This window comes from Manis javanica, chromosome 15 (assembly GCF_040802235.1).
Source record: "Manis javanica isolate MJ-LG chromosome 15, MJ_LKY, whole genome shotgun sequence".
Classification (NCBI taxonomy): Eukaryota; Metazoa; Chordata; class Mammalia; order Pholidota; family Manidae; genus Manis; species Manis javanica.
In genome coordinates, this window is record NC_133170.1 from 32,809,012 (window position 1) to 32,833,480 (window position 24,469).

General features: G+C 45.6%; 1 protein-coding gene across 7 annotated transcripts in view; it reads right to left on the bottom strand.

The window, feature by feature from the left end:
• The window catches only part of HDHD5 (haloacid dehalogenase like hydrolase domain containing 5), an 89,103-nt gene that overhangs the window by 56,497 nt on the left and 8,137 nt on the right, over nt 1-24,469 (bottom strand). For 3 of the 7 annotated variants that reach the window (XM_073222784.1, XM_073222782.1, XM_037014931.2), the window contains exons 2-7: nt 21,254-21,568; nt 7,268-7,471; nt 6,207-6,319; nt 4,669-4,762; nt 1,854-1,887; nt 55-229 (exon numbers count right to left, since the gene is read on the bottom strand). In XM_073222784.1, coding sequence (XP_073078885.1) covers nt 55-229; nt 1,854-1,887; nt 4,669-4,762; nt 6,207-6,319; nt 7,268-7,471; nt 21,254-21,568 — 935 coding nt within the window. Of the gene's footprint in view, nt 1-54; nt 230-1,853; nt 1,888-4,668; nt 4,763-6,206; nt 6,320-7,267; nt 7,472-20,894; nt 20,990-21,253; nt 21,569-24,469 lie in introns of those variants that run through there. The other 4 variants (XM_037014933.2, XM_017667267.3, XM_073222785.1 and 1 more) reach the window with 4 other exon arrangements.

Genomic DNA, 24,469 nt, shown 5'->3' on the forward strand with positions numbered 1-24,469 from the left:
CCAGCAGCTGGAAGTGGGTCACCAGTTTTAAGGTCAAGGGCTCTGTGTCCTCACCTGGGTATCTTGGCTTCAGCCATCCAAAGGAGGTCCATGTTGCTGGCCAGGATGGGGAGATGGGGATAGGGAGCTGCTGCCAGACCAGTCCCAGGGTTCCCATTGCTGAGAAGGACATCCATGATAAGCTGTAAGCTTGTCTCCCAACGGACTGGTTCTCCAAGGAGGAGCACCCCTTCAGAGAGCAAAGACATGGGGGTGAGGGCAGCAGGGCCCTCAGTCTGCCTCTGCAGCGGGCAGAAGGCCCTCGGCTGGTGCTACCCCACCACAAGTTCCCCCTGGCAAGGGCACAGTTCCCCGCCCAGCCTTGAAAGAGCCACCCACCCATTCACCCCAGGTGAACCAAACCCAGGACCCAGGAAGGGACCTCATAAGGACCCCTATTTTCAGGGTGTCGACCAGTACTTTAGAAAAGAGGTTAAAAAACAGAAAGCAGCAGCAAGTCTCAGGCCTGGTTCCTACTGCTGCTCTCCCTGCCACCTCACCCACAAGTATGTGGCAAAGGGCTCCCCTTCCCTGGCCACTTCTCTCCGACCCCCAGGGGCCAGTACCGTAACAGTTAGGAGGGGAGTATAGAGTCGCAGAGACCTGCACTCCACACATTTTCTCCATGGTGTGGGCAAATTATTTAACATCCCTAAGCCTCACCTTCCTCACCTACATAATTAAAACACCTCCTAGTGTTATGAGGATAAAATGAGCTATAATAAATAAGCACTTGACCAATGCTGGACACACAGCACTCAGCCACTGGTAACCACCTATGTAAGCTACAGGGCCAGTGAACTGAACCAAGCCAGAGGTTCTCAGTGGGGCAGGGCCACCCCCTAGGGAGGTATTCTAGAACCTGAAGGATGTATCTTACTAGTCCAATGACTGACACTTAGTGGTAAGGAGTGTGGGAGGGAGCCAGAAATGCTATATGCTCAGGAAAGTCCTGCAGAATCAAAAACTGCCCTATTACATTTGAGTAAGTCACCTGACATTTACATAGGTGAACAACCTTTTCATAATTAATTGAGACTAAACCCTAATTACATTCTACATGTAAACACAGAGGATTTTTTGGTAGTTCCAATAAACACTGACATTTTCGCAAAAATGCAACTATCATATAAGCCAAGGGAAGACTATTTTTTCAAAACTTAACAAAGAGTTGTTCCCTATTTGGGGAAATCACTTCACCAGTGCCAAGTCTGCCCCTAATTTCTAAGTTGCCAAAAAAACACATCAGCCTGCATTTGTAGCTGTAACATTCGGAGATTCTGTTTGGTACAATCACTTTACTGCTTCATTATGTCTTCCTGGATAATTACTACATACTGAAATACATACTACCTTATTAAAAATTTGGCCTTTGATTTATCCCTACTACAATTAGGGCCTTATATTGAACTATTAATTTTTTTAATATATGTATATGGGAAGTTACATTATCTATGTATTTCATTTTAGGGTAGTAAAGGGGACATCACAATATTTTTGTTATACAAAGGGAGAAACAGGTTTCATAGGCTGAGAACACTGGACTATATTACCTCTAGGTATCATTCCACTCCAGGATTTTCTAAGGTCATGATTTTTCTGGTATTAAGGCAAGTGGTAGGGGGAGGCGAAGATCAACACCAAATGCCTCAGGGGTAGTGAGGAGACCGGAGACCAGAGTCCTGGGGCCCTCACGCCCAGAGGCCCAGCCCCTCTACCTTCTGCAGGCAGAGCCACACTGCCACCACCTGGAGGGCCTGGAAGGAGAGAGAGAGCCACCCAGACCCAGGTCCACCCAGAGAGGCCCTCATCACCTTCGATGGCAGGGAAGTCGTTCCTGGGAAGGGGCTGCCAAGACACAAAGAATAGGTCTGTCAGTGCAAGTAAGTCCCTTCCCACAGCCAGACAACCAGCCAGGCTCCAAGGGCGGGAGGGAAGATGCGCCCCATGGTCCGGCCCAAGCCGAGGAGAAGCCACCCAGGACTGAGGAAGAAAATTCACAAAGAAAGGTGAGGCACATAGTAGATCTATGGCATCTTGCTGCACTGATGGACAGTGACTGCATTGGGGTGGGGGGGGGACTTGATAATATGGGTAAATGTAGTAACCACATTGCTTTTTCATGTGAAACCTTCATAAGAGAGTATATCAATCATACCTTAATAAAAAAATTTTTTTTTAAAAGGTGAGGAAACCGGTTCCTGGACTTGCGATTGGAATGAAGAAGGAGATATCTAAGCTGGCCTGTGCATACAGTAAAACAACAAATTTGACTGGATCTATACTGTTGGAACTCAACCAAGACTTAGGAGAAGTGTAAGTTGCAGCACTCCAAAACCCTGCGACTATAGACTATCTACTGTTAAAAGAACATATGGGATGTGAACAGTTCCCAGGAATGTGTTGTTTTAATTTGTCTGATTTTTCTCAAACTATTCGAATTCAGTTAGACAATATCCATCACATCATTGATAAGTTTTCACAAATGCCTAGGGTGCCTAACTGGTTTTCTTGGTTTCACTGGAGATGGCTGGTAATTGTAGGTCTGCTTTGGTTATGTAGCTGTATTCCTATTATGTTAATGTGTGTACGCAATTTAATTAGTAGTTTAAAACCTATACATGCTTATGTTACTCTACAAGAAGATATGTCAAAGAAATAATCAATCTTCCCATGTTTTCTTCCGTCTGCTACTTCTATAGCTTTTCTTCTTCCTTCCTAATTACAACCCTTAAGTAGAATTCGTGCCTCATATCGAAATTACCGAGTATCATAATTCTTCCAAGTAGTAAAGATACCTCAAGACAAATGCTGGGCATAGAAGCCACAGGGCATAAATCTACAAAGAAGTACAAAGCTAACCTTTTCAAACAATATTGCTTCTCTCTCACTTACCAACTTTACATTTCCCTGTATGGCCCCGGAAGATTACCACTAGCCAGAGACAGGTAATTCCTCAAGGGAGGAACAACCTAAGACAGGCACAGTCGCAGGGGGGCCATCAGGTGAGAAATTGGGGATCAAGAGAGGTGAGGCTTAGAACCTCACCCCCCTGTTTTGAGAGAAATCTTCTGCATCCGTGGATGTTTTGTTGCCCTTGTCTAGCTTGGATTAATACTTAGTCTATAGGCACAGACCTGATCATCTACATTTGCCCTCTTACAGCACTAAACTATGTTTTCTACCTTTATCTTGCATCTACCTACCACTTCAGCATTTTATTAAAAATAATAATAATAATAATAATAATAAGGGAGAAATGTGGGATTCACATATAAATCAAGTATAAAAATCAAATGAATATTCATATTTGACCTGATTGTTTATAGATCATAATGCGTGATCAAAACCGAAAGTTTCTGTGATGACTGCCCTTGCACTGTTCACCATGTAAAAACGTATTCACTATGTAAGAATTTGTTCACCATGTAAGAACTTGTTCGTTATGCTTCAGAAGATTGGAGACTGTGAGAATTAGGCTTGGGGTTGATTAATGATTGTGCGTTGAGTCCCCTATACAGAATTTCATTGTTGTTAACAACCATTTGATCAATAAATATGAGAGATGCCCTCTCAAAAAAAAAAAAAGGTGAGGAAAGCAGGACCACATCAGTCACAGAACAGGCTGAGGAGACACCACACATAAAAGCCATCCAGAAGGGAGCGCTAAGAGCTGTCCTCCAGAGAGTTCGGAATTGAAATTATGGGCCAAGCAAGAGCCCAAAATTTGGGAGCTAGAGAGGAATGGAGAAGGAGGCCCTCAGGGCACAGTGGGCCATCTCCCTGCGCAACAGGCTGGGAGGCAGGCGCCTGCATTTTACTAACCTCCTGGGGGCCAGCCCTCCCCAGGCCCTTAGAGTCTCAGCTCTGCCATTAACCCGCTCTGTGCCTTGGGCCTTCCCTTGTGGGGTTGTTCTGAGACCTGTTCCAACTCTGACATTCTGATCCTGCACACACTCTGCAAGGTTTCAGAAGGCAGCTCTCAAAGCAGGAAGTGCTCCAGTCCCCCAGAGTGTTTGGAGGAAGGCGAACCAAAGGTCTATCAATAAGCACAAGTCCACCCGTCTCGTACAACTGCATCTCCACACATTCTGACAGTCGCCTGACTTAAAATAAAGGCTGTGGCAGAGTTCACAGGAGGAAGAGATGATGGGCAGCCATCTTCTAGAGGAGCACATCACTACTAATCATAAAAGGTAAGAAATCAAACCATGAGCCGAGCCCAAAAGGGCCAGAAACAAATACTCAGAACCACCAGTTACTTTCACAAGGACAACTCTTTGCAGCTTCAGGATACAGTAGTGGCATTGGTAAATTTAACAAAGGTTAAAGATTCTCCTGAGCAACAATGGGAAAGCCAGCTACTAAAACAGGAAACTACTAACTAATTGGAGGAGAGGCTAGGGCTCTGAAAGCTGTTCTCAGCTGTTCTCAGTGCAGAGAGGAAAGCCCTCAGGAGTTTGGTGCTAGGCCACTCTGGTATATCTGGGAACAAATCCTTGGCCTGATGTGCCTCTCCAAGGAGGCAGCTCTGCAAAACACGGACAAGGAACAGCTCTCAGCAGGGGGCTGCAGAGCCAGAGAGGAGCCCAGGCAGGAGCAAAGGGTGAGTGGCAGTGCACCCCGTACCATGGTCGTCGGTCGCCGCTGGAGGTCCACCATGTCAAGCCCAGGGAAGGCCATCCGCAGCTCATCCACAGTAACCACGTTCTCAAACCCCAGCCTAGGGCAAGGTCACGGAAGCAAGACTGGACAGTTCCAGGGGAAGCAACCCAGTCTACCCAGTTTCTAAAAAAAGGGAGCCAAAGAGAGCCCAGAACCAGCTAGGCCAACACCAGCCCGGGGGGGCTGGCAGGGGACCACTGCAAGGGGATGCAGGGCAGTGCTTCAGAGGCTGCTGCACACACTCCTGCTGCCAGGCCCCCCACTGGGTGCCAGCAGGGCGCAGAGGCACACAAGAGCTCCGTCCTACAGGGCTCACCACATGCCCAGAGCCACTAAATCCAAGCTCTGTGACATGCTGCCACCAGAGGCCCCAAAGCTCAGAAGACGAGGCCCCTCAGTGGGCTGGTAACTGGGCTAAGGGTCTAGAGAAATCAGACTTGAGCTAAATCTTGGGTGTGAAGCTGCTTCCGCCAGGAAGGCCCCGGGGAGGGCAAGCCAACATAGCCTTACCTACCTCTCCAAGACCCACTTCCGTGGCCCTGCCCTCAGTTCAGATTACCCTCAAAATCAGTCGCCCCACAATGACGCCTCTTCCAGATCACCCATCAGCACCCCTCCCAGGAAGTCCACTCTCTTCCTGCAACTACTGCCGAGGTTTCCTATGGCTGGCATCACCCCTCCTTTTCCCTTATTTTCTTCCTATCCCATGCCAATCCCCTGCTTCAGGGGTCCTCACCATCCCTCCTCTTCCCAGCCTCCTCAGCTCCCCACCCTGCATGGAAAATTCTACACCTTATCCTGTGGCACAGCCACACCCCCTATGAAGCCACAGGTAACTCCCACCCTGAGGATATTATCTCCCCTCAACACAGGTGACCCCAGAAGCTACCCTGCTCTTTTAAGCCAACAGTGTTACACCACCGTAACTGTTCCCTTTCCCTTATTCTTGAGGGCGGTGGCACTCCCACCTCCTCAAGCCCAGGTCACAGTGCCACCGGCTTCTCCGGGGGTTGCCCCCAGAGGGCACAGCAGCACGGGCACTTAACAGGCTTGCAGAGTGAGCACTGAGTGAGCTGCCTGAGGACAGGGCCTGAGTTCTCTGCTTCCTGAGTGTGCAAACCCCTGAAGGATGAGTTCTCAGTGAACACTTAACACAACTGCTGAGTTGAGCACCTGAGGAACAGTGCCAGGTGGTGGCTCCCAAACCTCAATGCAGAATCCCCGCATTCTCTTTTTAAAATACAAGTTGCTAATTTTTATCTTAGACCTAGTGAACCAAGAAACTGCCGGGGTAAGGCCTGGGAATCTGTATTTTAAGAAAGTTCTGATGCAGTGGGCTGGCCACATCTGGGAGCTGTGCTCCCTGCCTTGACAGCCTACCACATAACCATGTGCCCTGGCACCCTGCGTCCAGCACGCCTCACTGTGGTCCCCCGTAGCCATGGGAGGAAAGCCCCAGGCCTGGCCCTGCCCCTCTGGCCAGAGCAAGATCAAAAGGATACCCGCAGGCATTTTCCAGCAGGGGGCCCTGCCCGGTCACCAGCATCCGCTTCCTGTGGAACTGCGAGAAGAGCTTCATGGGGCTGTGAGAGAGAATGACCTGGTCTGGCTCCACCTGTGGGGACAGCCAAGGGAGAGGACAGCAGGGGGCACAACAGCTGAGGGAGGTGAGGGGGAGAGGCTCCTTTCAGGAAGGGAGAAATAAATCTGCCCAGAAAGGGGGGAGCTCTTTCTGGCACCCAACAAATTGAGAAACTGTCCACACAGGTGTGAGAACCTGCTCCATTTGGCTCCTGCCACACAAAACACACCAGCAAGGAATGCTCTCTCAAGTCCTGTTCTGCTAGGTTCCCTTTTGGAAACCACAGGGTTTGTGCACATGTTGTCACTGACACAGAAATCTGCCTCTGCCTTTGACCTTGTTTCCGGTTCTGCTTAGACTTCATTCTTTCACGTTCACACTCCAACAGCGTGGCCTTTGCTCAGGGCAGGTTAGCGACCCTCTCCAAACACCCTAGAAGGGAACCCATTTTGTTCATTTCCTCTGTGCCCACCCAGCCAGCCAGCCACTTCATTTACTCTCTTGGTTCCAAAAGACTCTCCAAAAGTGAAACCCCCCTTAACAAAGGAGAGCATGTCAGTGCTGAGACACAGCGTGGCGCTGCAGTGGGTAAGGAGGGGCTGCTTTGAGGACAGGTGCACACCTTACCTATGCGAAACGGGGGCTACTGCTTCAGCACCCCGCCTGCTACACGAAGATTCAGAAAAATGTGACCCTCACGTCTCCCAAAGGCTAACAGCCCAAAAGAGACGACCCCACTGCCCACAAGTCAGAAATGGGTACAAGGCCAGTAGACTGACACCGGCAAATCCACGGGCAGGGTTTCCGTGCTCAACTCGCAGGGATAAGTAACAAAGGCCCAGGCTGGTGAGGCTCTGCTCAGGAGAAAGATCTGTGCCAACCCAACTGGCCAGGCCCTGGGGTTCTCGATGCCGTACTCCAGCCCAGGGAGGGAGGCCTAGTCACAGCTGGAGAGGGGTCCCCCGGGAGCCGCCTCCTCACCTTGAACCCCAGCAGGGCGGACAGCTCCTGGGCTTTGCTGTGCTGTAGGACGTTCCCGGAATTCGTGACAAAGACCACAGGCACCCGCAGCTGCCCGTGGGAGTTCACCAGCCTGCGGAAGGCTCCCAGGGCGGCGGGGATCACCTTGTGGCCACGCACCAGCACTCCATCGACGTCCAACAGGAACCCAAAGGTAGGCGGGCCCTGCACAGAGCGGAGGGGGAAGCATCACCGCCAAAGCCTGGAGGCAAAGCTGAGGAAAGGCCACCATGAAGAGGGGCTCAATATCACCTCAGGGCGCCCAGGGCCTTGAACAGACAGCAAATACAAATCCATCCTCCCTCTATTGCAAAGAAGTGGTCCTTTTTCCTGTACTGGTAAGCATACAACTTTGTTAAAGTAGTATTTTCATAATTAATACAAAGGAATTTTTTAATCTGAAAAATTAAAATCTATAATCCCAGCACTTTAACACAACCAATTAATACTGTCATCTCTTCTTCTGTTCTGATGTATGCCAAGCAGCTGACAGCTATACTTCATATGTTCCATTTTACATCTTGTTTGCTTGATAAACAAGCATTTTTATCTGTTCAACAGCCTTTTAACCACCTCTAAATTTTGTATCATAAGAACACAAAGTTTTTAAAAATTGCCACAAATAACAATTTTTTTTTTAAAGTTTCTTGCCTTCTTCCACCCAGTGCTATTCCCTTTCTTGTGTATTTTCCAAAAAGTTTTTATGGACACATAGCGCTAATTTCTTATCTTTTGACTAACAAACATGACATCCCATGTACTTTCTTTTCTGTCTCACCATTTCCTAGCTGGCATCTCTTGGTTGTCTTTCCTTATCAATACACATCGCTTTGCCTCCTAAACATCATTTCTAGCTAATAATATTCACTGAAAAATCCACTAACATTATATTTCCCCTATTTTGGACATTTACATTTTCCTACAGCTTCTGCTACTACAAATTAATGCTGTAAAGGAACCTCTTCATGCTTACTGAGTTTTCCATATTACGAATTTTTCTTTGAGCTAGATTCTTCAAAGTAGGAGTAAGTACAAATATTTTAATGTTATTTTAACAACTACTGATGAACTGTTTTTCAAAAACGTCCATTTATGTGGCCACTGGTAATGCACTTTACCTTTGCCAACATTGATTTTCACATGTATATAAGAGTTTGCTAATTACCAAACATCTTGTTAATTTAAGTTTAAAAAATGGTATCTCATCATCTCATCTCAGTCTGCATTTCTTGAATTTACAAAGTCAAATGCTGTCCTTTTTTAAAAATTCATTCCATTTCTCATTTTATGAACTGTCTGTTAACATAAAGAAACTTCTCAAAAGTCAAAGAAATCCAACCTAACCTGTTTGCTGTTTTCCCTGTGTTGGTGCCAACTAAGCCAAGCCATTCTCCCTGCACACACTGACCTCTGCAAGGGCTCCAACTGAGAGGAGTGGCCCAATGGACACAACACAGTCCAGTTCTGCATCTTCCCACCAGGATGAAAGAAAAAGCAACAATCTAGGAAATGCTTAAACCCACTAAAACTGCAGCATTTTCACATGTGTAATCTAACTCTAAGTATTTAAGTTCTGAGTAAATAAACAGACTTAACAGAGGCAGTTTCTTGGAAGAGAATTTTGAGCTAGGCAACAGAGTTAAATATATGTGTTCCTTGTGGGCAGGTGACCCAAGCCCACCTATCAGCTCCCACCCCAGGTGCCAGAGATTGGCTCTGGGTCAAGCATTCAACCCAAGCCGTGAGTCCAAGCTGATGTTCTGGAGCTCTGAGCAAAGGGGCACCCCTTTCCCCTCTGAGCTCGTTCAGCTGACAGAATGTGAGCCTGCAGCTACTGGATTTGTCTCGTCCACCCCAAAGGAAAGGGCTGTCTGAGGATGAAGCCAAGACAGAAAAAGCAGAATCAGGAAACAGAAACAGGTTCCAGATGTCACTGTATGTGTACGGGGCTTTGCCCCTGCCTGGCATTATCTGACCCAGACTTAGTGATGTGTGAGCCAACAAATCCCCCTCAATGATTAGGACACGTTGAGTTTCTTTCAGTCACAACTAAGAACTCCTGTCAGAAGCAGGAGCCCAAGTCTTTTTATGTAAATGTTTGAATATGACTTAATACTCCCTAGATAACTAGCAATATGTTATTTAAATCTTTGTAGCAGTTATATGACTTTGAATAAAAATATTTTCTTAAAAAAAAATATATATGTATATATATGCATTCCTTTAACAAATACCTAGAGAGCCCAGTCAGCACCAGATTAGACAAGCTGGCAGCCACAGTACAGTCCACACTGCATGCTACATCAAGAAGAGGGGAAGAGAGCCCTGAGCCTGCTTCAGTGCTCCTGACCCACTTGGTGAGAAGCACCAGCTAGCACAGGCCTCCCAGCCAGTTTAAGGAGCTTGAAACAGGGAAGTGGCATCATCAGACCTGCGCTACAGAAAAGTCCTGGTTAGAGTGATGGACTGAGTAGGCTGAAAAGTCCATTAAAGGGGACCAGCTGGGACCAAGTGCAATGCAAGAGGGATGGCGGTGGCTTTCACTAGGTGGTGGCAACAGGAGTGGAGAGGAAGCAGTAGAGCAGCAGGACTCATAGCTGGTGGGAGCGGGGTGGGGTGTGCACAGGACACCAAGCTATTTAGCTTGGGAACCTGGGAAGGCAGATGCAGGTCCCACTCATTGACCAAGGCACCCTGAGAGGCAGCGGCTGGGAGCAGGCGGAGCAGAAGGTACATCCCACTTCGGAAACGCAGAACAAACACATGGAGACAGCAATGCTGGGTAGAAGGTTGTAGAGATGAAAATCAGGAAGCTCTTGCTCTCAGAGAACAGCTGAACTGGAGAGGAGAGGAAGCCTGCGAAGCACAGCAAGAGCAGGAGAGAGGTTCTCAGAGACAGGAAGCACACCGCCATGGATGGCCAGGCTATGAAGTCACCAGCAGAATGAGCAGTGTCTGTGGCCGGGAAAATCAAAAGTGTATAGGTCCAGGAAGCTAAGGGATGAGTTTCTGGAACGAGTAAAATAGGAATAGGGTGTCTATAATGATGCCCTCTTCCCTGCACTGAACCACCCAGGGAGGCGGGTCGGCCAGCTCAGTGCTGGCCGGAGCATGGAGCCTCCAGCCTTGGGCAATGGCAGCTTCACTGCCAAGGCAGAGGTGGAAGCGGCACTGGAAAAAGAGGAAAGTAACTCAAGCCAACAAGCAGTACTTCTGACTAGCATACAGCTGCCAGAGAGAAGGCCATCAAGTCCCACATGCCACATGGGAAACACCCAGCGTCTCTAGCTCTAGAAATCCGGTGTCTAGGCACCCAGCATCTCTAGCTCTCGGCTTCAAAGGCTGATCTGTTGCACCCACCAAGATGGTCCTGATCACCGCACTAGATGTATCACAAAGGTATTCTTTTTTGATCCTTGTACCAACACTCTGGGGTGGATGCTGTGACCTCCAATGGACATTACTGAGCAAAAGGGGCTTGGTTTATATGTGGTGCTCACATGTCTTCACTGGATGAATAAGAAACCAAATTCAGAAAGAACTGGTCAAATGGGACCCAGTTCACAAATGCAGGATTCAGCTCAGCCTCAAACTGAGCTTGTGGCAAAGTCAGAGCTCATTCAGCAGCCCACATGACAGCCCCTCAGAGCAAGGAAGGGATCCAGGAGGCACCAGGACATCCTTGTGGAACACAGGCTCCCCGCCCCTTCCACCAGCCCCCAGCCACCTGGACTGTAGTTCTCTGTACTTAGTGTGCTCATGCACCAGATGACCTCCCTCTTCCTCAACAGACCCCAGGGGTCCTAGGCTGGGGTCCATAGTAGACTTCAGGGGAGCCATAAAACCCCGTAAAACTGTGCATTTTCCCTGGGAAAGGAACCAAGCTCTCTTCAGATTTCATCAACTTATTCTCAAAGAGAACCACTACACAGACCAGGGGTGGGGGGAATCTGCTCCTAACCCATCTGGCACAGTGCTTAGACTCCCACAGGGGCTCGACAGAAGCTGGCTGAATGCTGAGTGACCCAAAGCATGAAAGATTCAGGCAAAATAAGGCAGACTTCTCCCCTCAAGCACTCTCTGGCCACTGTATCCTTCCCCTCAAGCACTCTCTGGCCACTGTATCCTTCCCAAGGTTAGACAGAGGTAGTGACTCTTAGAAGGCAGGTCCCTGGAGGTCAGGATGCACAAGGTCTGCCTTCTCTCTTGTACTGATGGGGCAGAGCATACTGTTCTGAAAGCTTAAATGTAAAACTCATTTGCCCAATAATTTTGAGGCAATCAGGGAAATTTCAAAGACTGAATTTTAAGTGATACTAAGGAATTCCTAATTTGATTAGTGTAACAATGGCATCAATGTTATGTTCAAAATGTCATTTTCTTCCAGGAACATACATAATTTAGAAGTGAAATGGACAAAATCAGAACAAAAAATTGGGTTCACTTTAAAACATTACAGCTGCAAAAAAAAAGAGGGAAGGAGATAAGCAAAGCCAAGTGTGGTAAAATGTTAATAACTGATGAATCTAGGAGGTGGGTACTTGCATTCATAATATTGTTTCTGGAATTTTAAACTTTGTTAAAAAAACAGAAAAGCTCATTTGTGCTGATGGCTACATTATTTAACCACACAGTTTTAATGGTCTGAACTGCCATATCCTAAATAGCCACAAAATGTGCTTAGACGTAAAAATCCACAGCCCATTATTAAGAAATGGAAGGTTTTCAGGACAATTTAGCAATGTCCTTAAGGCTCCTTCATCTATGACTGTGAAATGAGAAATCACACACCTGCAGCCCTCATCACAGAGAACCAGGCACCCAGCATCAAGGGAAGGTCCATATCAATTGTAACAAATGTGCACTAATTTAACAAGGGTAAGAGGGGAGAGGGGGCCTACATGGGACATCTCTATACTTTCTGCTTAATTTTTCTGTAAACCTGAAACAGTTTTAAAATGTAAAGTCCAGGGGGCAGAACCAAGATGGCAGCGTGAGTAGTTCAGTGGAAATGTCCTCCAAAAAACATATATATTTATAAAAATACAATGCTGGATCTATACTGTCAGAACTCAACCAAGAATTAAGAGAAGTGCAAGTTGCAGTGCTCCAAAATCTTGCGACTATAGACTATCCACTGTTAAAAGAACATATGGGATGTGAACAGTTCCCAGGAATGTGTTGTTTTAATTTGTCTGATTTTTCTCAAACTATTTAAATTCAGTTAGACAATATCTATCACATCATTGATAAGTTTTCACAAATGCCTAGGATGCGTAACTGGTTTTCTTGGTTTCACTGGAGATGGCTGGTAATTGTAGGTCTGCTTTGGTTATGTAGCTGTATTCCTATTATGTTAATGTGTGTACGCAATTTAATTAGTAGTTTAAAACCTATACATGCTTATGTTACTCTACAAGAAGATATGTCAAAGAAATAATCAATCTTCCATGTTTTCTTCTGTCTGCTACTTCTATAGCTTTTCTTCTTCCTTCCTAATTACAACCCTTAAGTAGAATTCGTGCCTCATATCAAAATTACCAAGTATCATAATTCTTCCAAGTGGTAAGGATACCTCAAGACAAATGCTGAGCACAGAAGCCACAGGGCATAAATCTGCAAAGAAGTACAAAGCTAACCTTTTCAAACAATATTGCTTCTCTCTCACTTACCAACTTTACATCTCCCTGTATGGCCCCGGAAGATGACTGGTTAGCCAGAGATGGGTAAGATTCCTCAAGGGAGGAACAACCTAAGACAGGCACAGTCACAGGGGGGCCATCAGGTGAGAAATTGGGGATCAACAGTGGTGAGGCTTAGAACCTCACTCCCCCTGTTTTGAGAGAAATCTTCTGCATCCGTGGAAGTTTTAATGCCCTTGTCTAGCTTGGATTAACACATAGTCTACAGGCACACACCTGATCATCTACATTTGCTCTCTTACAACACTAAACTATGTTTTCTACCTTTATCTTGCATCTACCTACCACTTCAGCATTTTATTAAAAATAAAAATAATAATAATAATAAAGGGAGAAATGTGGGATCCACATATAAATCAAGTACAAAAATCAAACGAATATTCATATTTGACCTGATTGTTTATAGTTCACAATACGTGATCAAAACCAAAAGTTTCTGTGATAACTGCCCTTGTACTGTTCACCATATAAGAACTTATTCACTATGTAAGAATTTGTTCACCATGTAAGAACTTGTTCATTATGCTTCAGAAGATTGGAGACTGTTGAGAATTAGGCTTGGGGTTGATTAATGATTGTGCGTTGAGTCCCCTATACAGAATTTTATTGTTGTTAACAACCATTTGATCAATAAATATGAGAGATGCCCTCTCAAAAAAAAAAAAACAATAAATACAACTATTCCTAAAAGAGACACCAGTGGATACAGTACAAGAGCCAGGCTACATCTACATCTGCGAGAACTCAACATCACATGAAGAGGGTAAGATAAAAGCCATGGCCTGGCAGGACCCGAACACCTCCCCCACCCCAGAACTTGGCAGGAAGAAAGGAGTCAGAACGGGGAGGGAGTGAAAGCCCAGGACTGCTGAACAACCAGCTCTAGAAATCCGCACCCGGAGCACAGACAGACCATGCACCAGATGCTGGATATTAGAGAAACAGAAAAACAAAACCTGTGGGCAGGTCCCCACAACCAACACCCCTGAGAAAAAAGTAAAGCAAGTGCTTTTTGCAAGTCTTAAAGAGACAGGGACCCCACAGCTGGATGAAGTCGTCCCAGCACACTTAGCCAGCAGCTGGGAATCCCAGGGAACTTTAGGCGCCCTAACTCCCTGGGTGGCAGCGCAGTTCTGAAACCCCTCATGGCAATAAGCAGCCTGCTAGTCGTTCCCCCAACTGACGCAGACCCCGACACACCAGCACAGAAGTGAGAGAGCAGCAGCATGCGCCAGGGACAGCGGCACCAGAGGGGACCGTGAGCGGCCTGCAAGAGCCCATAGCAGCGGCGACCAAGCGCCCTGGGAGTGGCCTGCGCATGCCAGCGGCAGCAGCACCAAAGGGGCCCGGGAGAGGCCAGCGCAAGCCCGCAGTGGCAGCGACCAAGCAGCCCAGGAGCGGCCCGCACGCACTGGCGGCCGAGGCACCAGAGGGGCCAGGGAGTGGCCCGCGCGAGGCTGCGGCAGTGGCAGAGGAGTAGCCCAGAAGCAGCCATGCCCCCAGCAGTGGCCCGGAATCCCAGTCCAACGCACAGCCGCCCATGCTAGACCCAAAGGCTGCTGCCGGCACACAGCTGCCTGGTAGGGGCACCACTTTCGTGGGAGAGCACACCTAGCATGCCTGCCACTCCCCACAGGGCTCTGCGCTGCTCCAACAGAGACCCTGCCCACAGCAGCTTAGAGGATTAACCCGGTGGCTGCTCCAGGAGTGCGGGTAACCGACACAGGCAGTGGAGAATGGCAAGGCATCCAGCAAGCAGGATAGGACTTTCTTCTCCCAGCTGACACACCCACTACCTGCCTACAGCCAGCGCTATCACCATGAAAACGCAGAAGAATTTAGTCCAGTCCAAAATAGTCCAGACAACCCCTGAGAGAGGACCTGTAGAGATAAACCTAACAAGTCTCCCTGAAAAAGAATTCAAAATAAAAATCATAAACATGCTGATGGATCTGCAGAGAAATATGCAAGAGCTAAAGGAGCAAGTACAGAGGGAGACTACAGAAATAAAACAATCTCTGGAAGGACTTAAAGCAGAATGGACGGGATGCAAGAGGCCATTAATGGAATAGAAACCAGAGAACAGGAACGCATAGAAGCTGATGCAGAGAGATATAAAAGGATCTCCAGAAATGAAACAATATTGAGAACTGTGTGACCAATCCAAAAGGAACAATATCTGCATTAAAGGGGTACCAGAAGAAGAAGAGAGAGAAAAAGGGATAGAAAGTGTCTTTGAAGAAATAATTGCTGAAAACTTCCCCAAACTGGGGGAGGAAATAGTTGCTCAGACCACGGAAACACACAGAACTCCCAACAGAAGGGACCCGAAGAGGACAACACCAAGACACATAACAATTAAAACGGCAAAGATCAAGGACAAGGACAGAATTTTAAAGGCAGCTAGAGAGAGGAAAAAGGTCACCTACAAAGGAAAACCCATCAGGCTATCATCAGACTTCTCAACAGAAACCTTACAGGCCAGAAGAGAATGGCAAGATATATTTAAGGCAATGAAACAGAAGGGCCTTGAACCAAGAATATTATATGCAGCACGAGTATCATTTAAATATGAAGGGGGATCAAACAATTCCCAGACAAGCAAAAGTTGAGGGAATTTGCCTCCCACAAACCAGCTCTACAGGATACTTTAGAGGGACTGCTCTAGATGGGGGCACTCCTAAAAAGAGCAGAGAACAAAACACCCAACATATGAAGAATGGAGGAGGGGGAATAAGAAGGGAGAGAAATAAAGAATCATCACACAGTGTTTATAATAGCTCAATAAGAGACTTCAGTTAGACAGTAAGACAGTAAAGAAGCTAACCTTGAACCTCTGGTAACCACAAACTTAAAGCCTGCAATGGCAATAAGTACATATCTTTCAATAATCACACTAAATGTAAATGGACTGAATGCACCAATCAAAAGACACAGGAATGGAACAGATAAAAAAGTAAGATCCATCTATATGCTCCTTTCAAGAGACTCACCTCAAACCCAAAGACGTACACAGCCTAAAAGTCAAGGGATGGAAAAAGATATTTCATGCAAACAACAGGGAGTAAAAAAACAGGTGTGGCAGTACTAGTATCAGACAAAATAGATTTAAAACTAAGAAAGTAACAAGAGATAAAGAAGGACATTACATAACAACAAAGGGGGCAGTCCAACAAGAGGATATAACCATTATAAGTATATATGCACCCAATACAGGAGCACCAATGTACGTGAAACAAATACTAACAGAATTAAAGGAGGAAATAGAATACAATGCATTCATTTTGGGAGACTTCAACACACCACTCACTCCAAAGGACAGATCCACAAGACAGAAAATAAGTTAGGACAAAGAGGCACTGAACAACACACTAGAACAAATGGACCTAATAGACATGTATAGAACTCTACATCCAAAAGCAACAGGATACACATTCTTCTCAAGTACACATGGTACATTCTCCAAAACAGACCACATAATAGGCCACAAAAAGAGCCCCAGTAAATTCAAAAAGATTGAAATTCTACCAACCAACTTCTCTTCTATAAAACTAGAAATAAATTGTACAAAAAAGCAAAAAGGCTCACAAACACATGGAGGCTTAACAACATGCTCCTAAATAATCAATGGATCAATGACCAATTTAAAATAGAGATCCAGCACTATATGGAAACAAATGACAACAACATAAAGCCCCAAATTCTGTGGGACGCAGAGAAAGCAGTCTTAAGAGGAAAGTATATAGCAATCCAGGCATATTTAAAGAAGGAAGAACAATCCCAAATGAATAGTCTAATGTCACAATTATCGAAATTGGAAAAAGAAGAACAATGAGGCCTAAGGTCAGCAGATGGAGAGACATAATAAAGATCAGAGAAGAAATAAATAAAATTGAGAAGAATAAAACAATAGAAAAAAATCAATGAAACCAAGAGCTGGTTCTTCAAGAAAATAAACAAAATAGATAAGCCTCTAGCCCAGACTTACTAAGAGAAAAAGAGAATCTGCACACATCAACAGAATCAGAAACAAGAAAGGAAAAATTACGGAGGACCCCACAGAAATACAAAGAATTATTAGAGAATACTACAAAAACCTATATGCCAATAAGCTGGAACACCTAGGAGAAATGGACAACTTCCTAGAAAAATACAACCTTCCAAGACTGAACCAGAAAGAAACAGAATATCTAAACAGACCAATTTCCAGCAATGAAATTGAACCAGTAATCAAGAAACTACCCAAGAACAAAACCCCCGGGCCAGATGGATTTACCTCGGAGTTTTATCTGACATACAGAGAAGACATAATACCCATTCTCCTTAAAGTTTTCCAAAAACTAGAAGAGGAGGGAATACTCCCAAACTCATTCTATGAAGCCAACATCACCCTAATAACAAAACCAGGCAAAGACCCCACCAAAAAAGAAAACTACAGACCAATATCCCTGATGAACATAGATGCAAAAATACTCAACAAAATATTAGCAAACCGAATTCAAAAATACATCAAAAGGATCATACAACACAACCAAGTGGGATTCATCCCAGGGATGCAAGGATGGTACAACATTCGAAAATCCATCAACATCATCCACCACATCAACAAAAAGAAGGACAAAAACCACATGATCATCTCCATAGATGCTGAAAAACCATTTGACAAAATTCAACATCCATTCATGATAAAAACTCTCAACAAAATGGGTATAGAGGGCAAGTACCTCAACATAATAAAGGCCATATATGATAAACCCACAGCTAACATCATACTGAACAGCGAGAGGCTGAAAGCTTTTCCTCTGAGATCGGGAACAAGACAGGGATGCCCACTCTCCCCACTGTTATTCAACATAGTACTAGAGGTCCTAGCCACAGCAATTAGACAAAACAAAGAAATACAAGGAATCCAGATTGGTAAAGAAGAAGTCAAACTGTCACTATTTGCAGATGACATGATATTGTACATAAAAACCCCTAAAGACTCCACTCCAAAACTACTAGAACTAATATCGGAATACAGCAAAGTTGCAGGATACAAAATTAACACACAGACGTCTGTGGCTTTCCTATACACTAACAATGAACCAATAGAAAGAGAAATCAGGAAAACAACTCCATTCACAATAGCATCAAAAAGAATAAAATACCTAGGAATAAACCTAACCAAGGAAGTGAAAGACCTATAACCTGAAAACTACAAGGCACTCTTAAGAGAAATTAAAGAGGACACTAACAAATGGAAACTCATCCCATGCGCTGGGCTAGGAAGACTTAATATTGTCAAAATGGCCATCCTGCCCAAAGCAATCTACAGATTTAATGCAATCCCTATCAAAGTACCAACAGCATCCTTCAATGAACTGGAACAAGTAGTTCCAAAATTCATATGGAACTGCCAAAGACCCCGAATAGCCAAAGCAATCCTGAGAAGGAAGAATAAAGTGGGGGGGATCTTGCTCCCTAACTTCAAGCTCTACTACAAAGCCACAGTAATCAAGACAATTTGGAACTGGCACAAGAACAGAGCCACAGACCAGTGGAACAGAACAGAGACTCCAAACATTAACCCAAACATATATGGTTAATCAATATATGATAAAGGAGCAATGGACATACAATGGGGAAATGACAGTCTCTTCAACAGATGGTGCTGGCAAAACTGGACAGCTACATGTAAGAGAATGAAACTCATGAAACCATAAAACTCTTAGAAAAAAACAGGCAAAAATCTCTTGGACATAAACTCTTGACTTCTTCATGAACATATCTCCCCGGGCAAGGGAAACAAAAACAAAAATGAACAAGTGGGACTATACCAAGCTGAAAAGCTTCTGCACAGCAAAGGACACCATCAATAGAACAAAAAGGTATCCTACAGTATGGGAGAATATATTCATAAATGACAGATCCGATAAAGGGTTGACATCCAAAATATATAAAGAGCTCACACACCTCAACGAACAAAAAGCAAATAATCCAATTAAAAAATGGGCAGAGGAGCTGAATAGACAGTTCCTCCACATTGCTTGTCATCAGAGAAATGCAAATTAAAACAACAATGAGATATCATCTCACACCAGTAAGGATTGCTACCATCTAAAAGACAGACAACAACAAATTTTGGTGAGGTTGTGGAGAAAGGGGAACCTTCCTACACTGCTGGTGGGAAAAAACCATTGTGGAAAGCAGTTCCTTAAAATGCTCAAAATAGAAATACCATTTGACCCAGGAATTCCACTTCTAGGAATTTACCCTAAGAATGCAGCAGACCAGTTTGAAAAAGACAGATGCACCCCTATGTTTATCGCAGCACTATTTACAATAGCCAAGAAATGGAAGCAACCTAAATGTTCATCAGTAGATGAATGGATAAAGAAGATGTGGTACATACACACAATGGAATATTATTCAGCCATAAGAAGAAAACAAATCCTACCATTTGCAACAACATGCATAGAGCTAGAGGGTATTATGCTCAGTGAAATAAGCCAGGCAGAGAAAGACAAGTACCAAATGATTTCACTCATACGTGGAGTATAAGAACAAAGAAAAACTGAAGGAACAAAACAGCAGCAGACTCACAGAACCCAAGAATGGACTAACAGTTACAAAAGGGAAAGGGACTGGGGAGGATGGGAGGGTAAGGAGGGATAAGGGCAGGGAAAAAGAAAGAGGGCATTACAATTAGCATGTATAATGTGGGGGTGGTACGGGGTGGGCTCTACGACAGAGAAGACAAGTAGTGATTTTACAGCATCTCACTACGCTGATGGATAGTGACTGTGAAGGAGTATATTGGGGGGACTTGGTGAAGTGGGGGAGCCTAGTAAACACAATGTTCTTCATGTAATTGTAGATTAATGATACCAAAATAAAAAAAAATAAAAAATAAAAAGTAAATCCATTAATATTTTAAAAAGTGAAGGTACCTAGAGAAAAAGAGACTTTCTTTTCACTCTCCTGTACATGTATTCTGATTTTTCTTCTCAATCACTTGATTTTTTTTTTTTAACCAGTCCTGGGTATTCTGTCAGATTCATATTTGTGGCAGTGATACAATATGTGGTTTTGAGACTAGTTTGAAATGAAGAGACTACTCAGAAAAGTCACTCAGAGATACCTCAGGACCTGCAAAGACGCTAGAGTCAATACCACGGTTATAAATGATAGCAGTAGTTTGTCATTAGTTTATAAGATTCTTTTATCAACATACGCTTATTCCATGCTTTCAGCGTGGCCATTTTTAGTTTGGAGACACTGACCAAGTCACTTAACTTCTTTGAATCTTTTAGCTGCTCCATATGCAAAATAGTAACACCGATAACACAGCTGTTAAGAGACTGCCCTGAGCACAAGATTCTGCCACTTAACAGCTGGTGCCCTAGAGCAAGCTGCTTAACCTGCCTGTGCCTCCGTTCCTCCATCTGTAAAATGGGAATAAAAATGGTACTTGTCTGGAGTTGTTATGAAGATTACATGAATAATTAAGTACTTAGAATAGTGCCTGTCACAAAGCGCTACGTGTTTTTTTAAATGAGTAAATCTTTAGAATTACATAAAAAGGTTACTGTGAAAGCACTGTACAAATGTACATTATCATTATCATATGCGTAAATTGCGAATTTAGAAGACAAAGTGATTCCCTTTAAAGGAAGGATAAATAGCCCAGGGGAAAGTGAAGACGCCGGATCTGGCTATGTGGCATTGAGTCCTGGCACAGAGTCCTGGCACAGTCGTTTACCACCTGTCTGACCTTAAAAGGAGTACTCAAAATGGACTGCAAGCTTCGGTCCCTCACCAGCACGAGGGGCACACTTCCTTCGGTGGGTGATGGGGGAACAAGGGTCGCCGAGGCCCCGCACAACCCCGGGGCCTGCACGCACCCTGTGCCCACCGCCTACAGGGCGGCTCGGAGGGCGCCGCGAGTCCCCAGATCTCTTCCAGATGGGGCTGGACATCTTATCGGAAAGTTATCATCCTGCAAATCAAAGCGGAAGTGCAGGAATCACACCCTGGCCAGAAACGGGACCTCAGAAACCGCCAGGGACCGTGGGGCCGAGGAGCAGCCGGCGGCCAGGCCCGACCTCGGGGGCGCTCGCCTTTGCGGCGTTCATTCCCCGACCGGGAGGGGCGCGCCGGGGCGGTCGCGCTCGGGGCCGCGGTCAGAGCCACGGTCAAACAGCCTTCCGGAGCCCGGGCTGCTGAGCGCTCCGCCTGGTTGGCCTGACATCGGCCTGCTCACCTGCGCGGGGCCCGCAGCGTAGCCCCTCTCGGGGTAGCGGCCCGAAAGTCCCACAGCCGCGCGCGCCCCCTGCCGCCACAGCCCCGGGGCCGCGCTCACCGACACGAAGCCGCCCCGCGCAGCCATCGCCCGCCGCACGTACGTACGCACCGCTTCCGCCGCGCAGCCAATCAACAGCCGATAGAGCTTTGAAGGGGCGAGCGGGGGAGCGCCCGAGGCATCTCGGGAGTCGTAGTGCTCGTCCCCTTGCGGCGCGGGCTTCTGACGCGTGGCCCTTACCTGCTGGAGCCAGAGGCCGGCCCAAGTTCCGGCTCTCTGCGGACAGAGACTTGGGGTCAGAAGGGAATGTGCCCTGGTGGCTGGCTAACGTACCTGCGGACTTCCCAGAACGTGTGCTTCTGGCCAAGTCCTTGGTGACTTGCGGGCAGGAGAGACCACGTGCAGGGAGCGAGCCTTTCTTCTGATGTCAGGGTCCCTGAAACCCCATCAGCTGAGGACTGCTCGTGGGGTGCCACTATTCATTCTTGTATTCTTCCAGTAAATACTCGCTTCTTCCTTCCCTGTGCTGGGTCCATGCTAACGCCAACAGAGACTAAATAATCCCCCCAAATTTACAGTTGGCAGGAAGGTTGAGACAGGACTCAGGGTAGAAAAAAATGAAAGGTAGAAAAAAACTTGTCCTTAAAATAAGAGTCGTATGACGAATTAAGCAAACACCTCTTGAGCAAACACTTTTCACGGTGTGAAATGGGCAAGATGCCCCTTTTCAGACCCTTTGGCACGTCCCTAGATGTAGTTATACTAAGAGTGGAGGGGCCTACAATGAGCTTAGCCCTAGAAGGAAGGAGGGGAGTGGGGATCAGGGATGGGCAGGGACTCTGCTAACTCAGCAGTGAGCAGTACCCCTTTGTCTTCGACTTTGAAGGCCAAGATCTTAATTTCACCTACAACTGAGCAGAATTTGGAAGACTGAGGCACATTAATCAAACCTATGATAGCCCAACATGTAAATCCAAGCCCAACATGTAAATTTCTTGCTTTAGTAATTACTAGGTTCTTGGAGTGGTTTTAAAATATGTCCACAATTTATTTGGCAATCCTCTTCTCCAAATGTAGAGTCTTTTTCCCCTCCATTTGAACTTAATGACTCACTTTTAATTTTTTTTTAATGGGGCAGAAGTAACATGCAATTTCCAAGGCTAGATCATAAAAGATACGGCTTTCACCTTGCCCTCGTTTGGATCAGTTATTCTAAGGAAATGGAATGCCATGTCATAAGGACACTCAAGCAACTCTCTGGAGAGGCTCATGGGAATGAGTACCTGAAGCCTCCCTCAACAGTCACATGAAAGGACCATCTTGGAGGCCGGTCCTCCAGTCCAGCAGATCCGTTGGCCAAAACATCTCACGAATGATCCCAAGACGGAACTACCTGGCTAAGTCACTCCTGGATTCCTAGACCAGAGAAACTGGAAGATAATAAATGTTTGTTGTTTATATCCATGAAGTTTGGGGGTAATTTGTTACACAATGGTAACTAATACATGGGATTGTCAAAATTGTGTCATAATCACTGCTATTTCATCTCCTGAGGCTCTCAGCCTGAGTCAGATGTGTTCCCTATCTGGGTCTTCCTTGTCAGTCTCCTGCTGCTGTGCACTGAACTCCGTTAAACAGTGGCCATCTCTGGCAAGAGTCAGAAGGGGGCTAGTTTTCTCAGGAAAGATGACAGAACAGCAGGTGCTTTTGGGAGGTTCCAACCTGATTATTCTAATTAATACTGTGTGTGTTTAAATACTGATAAGGCTTCCCTAGATTCTCTAGAGGTTTTTAAACCAGAAAAGGTTAAGAACCATCCTCTAATTAAAAGTAAAATATTTGAGAGCAGGGTCCTTCTCTGACTCATCTTTGTCTTCCTCATAGGTCGTATCATGGTGACTTGCACATATAGATGCTCCATTAATAATAGGCAAGTGAGAAAATGTCCATATTCCTAGTTCCCCTACAAACTTGCTTACATGTGTTCACATATGCACATATGTGCATAAACCTGCTCACACCCATGCACATACTTTGTATTAGTTAAGATTAGGTTTGGCTGCAAGTAAGAGACACCTCCAAAGACCAGTGGCTTAAATAAGAAATAAATGTGTTTCTCCTACATAAACTAAGTTGAGAGAGAACAATACAGGCTTGGTATTGTAGCCCCACAAATTTACTAGATACCTAGGCTTCTATTTTCTCTTTTGCCATCTTTACTGCATAGCTTCCACTTCATAGTCCAATATAGCTGCTCAAGCTCCAGCCATTATGTTTTCATTCCAGCCTTCAAGAAAAAAGAGACAAAGAAGACTATGCCATCTCCCTACAGGTTTATTTCCACAAAGTCTTACACATCACTTTTACTTATACCTCATTAGCCAAAATAAAATCACATGGCCACACCTAGTGGCAAAGGTTGGAAAAGTAGCCTGTGCTGGGCCAAAAATCAGGGGTTCCTTTTCCACATAAGGGAATAAAGGATACTGGGGTAGATTGGCATTTATGTCTCAGACTAGAAGGAGTCAGACAAAAGGAAAAAATCAGAGAGTTCATGGGTTCCCAGTAGAGGAAGAAAGAGAATGGAGAATGGGTAACTGGTAACAGAGAGGTAGGTAGTCTTGGCCACTCAGTGGTCAGCAAAGGGACTACAGGAGTGTCTGTCACACACACGTACGTGTATACACACACATGCACACACACACGACTCCCCAGGCACCACTCAGTCTTGCTAAGGGAGAATCCTGAGAAGAGGGTGGAGATCATCTCTGTAGGGGAGGAACACTTACTCTTTTCTCCTCATGTTTCCCTGAAAAGGGAACTTTATTACTAACACGCCTGGCCTGGAGCAGGGGCAGTGGGACTCACCCAATGGGTGAGCTCATAAAAAGAACTGGGCACATGTGGCTCAGTCCCCTCTGCCCTTCAGGAGCCAGCCCATCAGTGGGACCTCGGTGTTCTGGCCTGTCCCTGTGGTGAGGAGGGCTTAGCTCCTGTGCCAAAGGGAAGAGCGCAAGCAAGCCCATTTGTCTCCCAAATAAATCATGTTCTCCAATAATAAATCTGACATTTCATTTCCATCTGTCAGGTGTCTATTTTTCAATGGGGTTCGATTTAAACAGGAAAGCAAGGAGCACCATTTGCTTATTTACTCTTAAAATTCAACAGCCTCCCTGT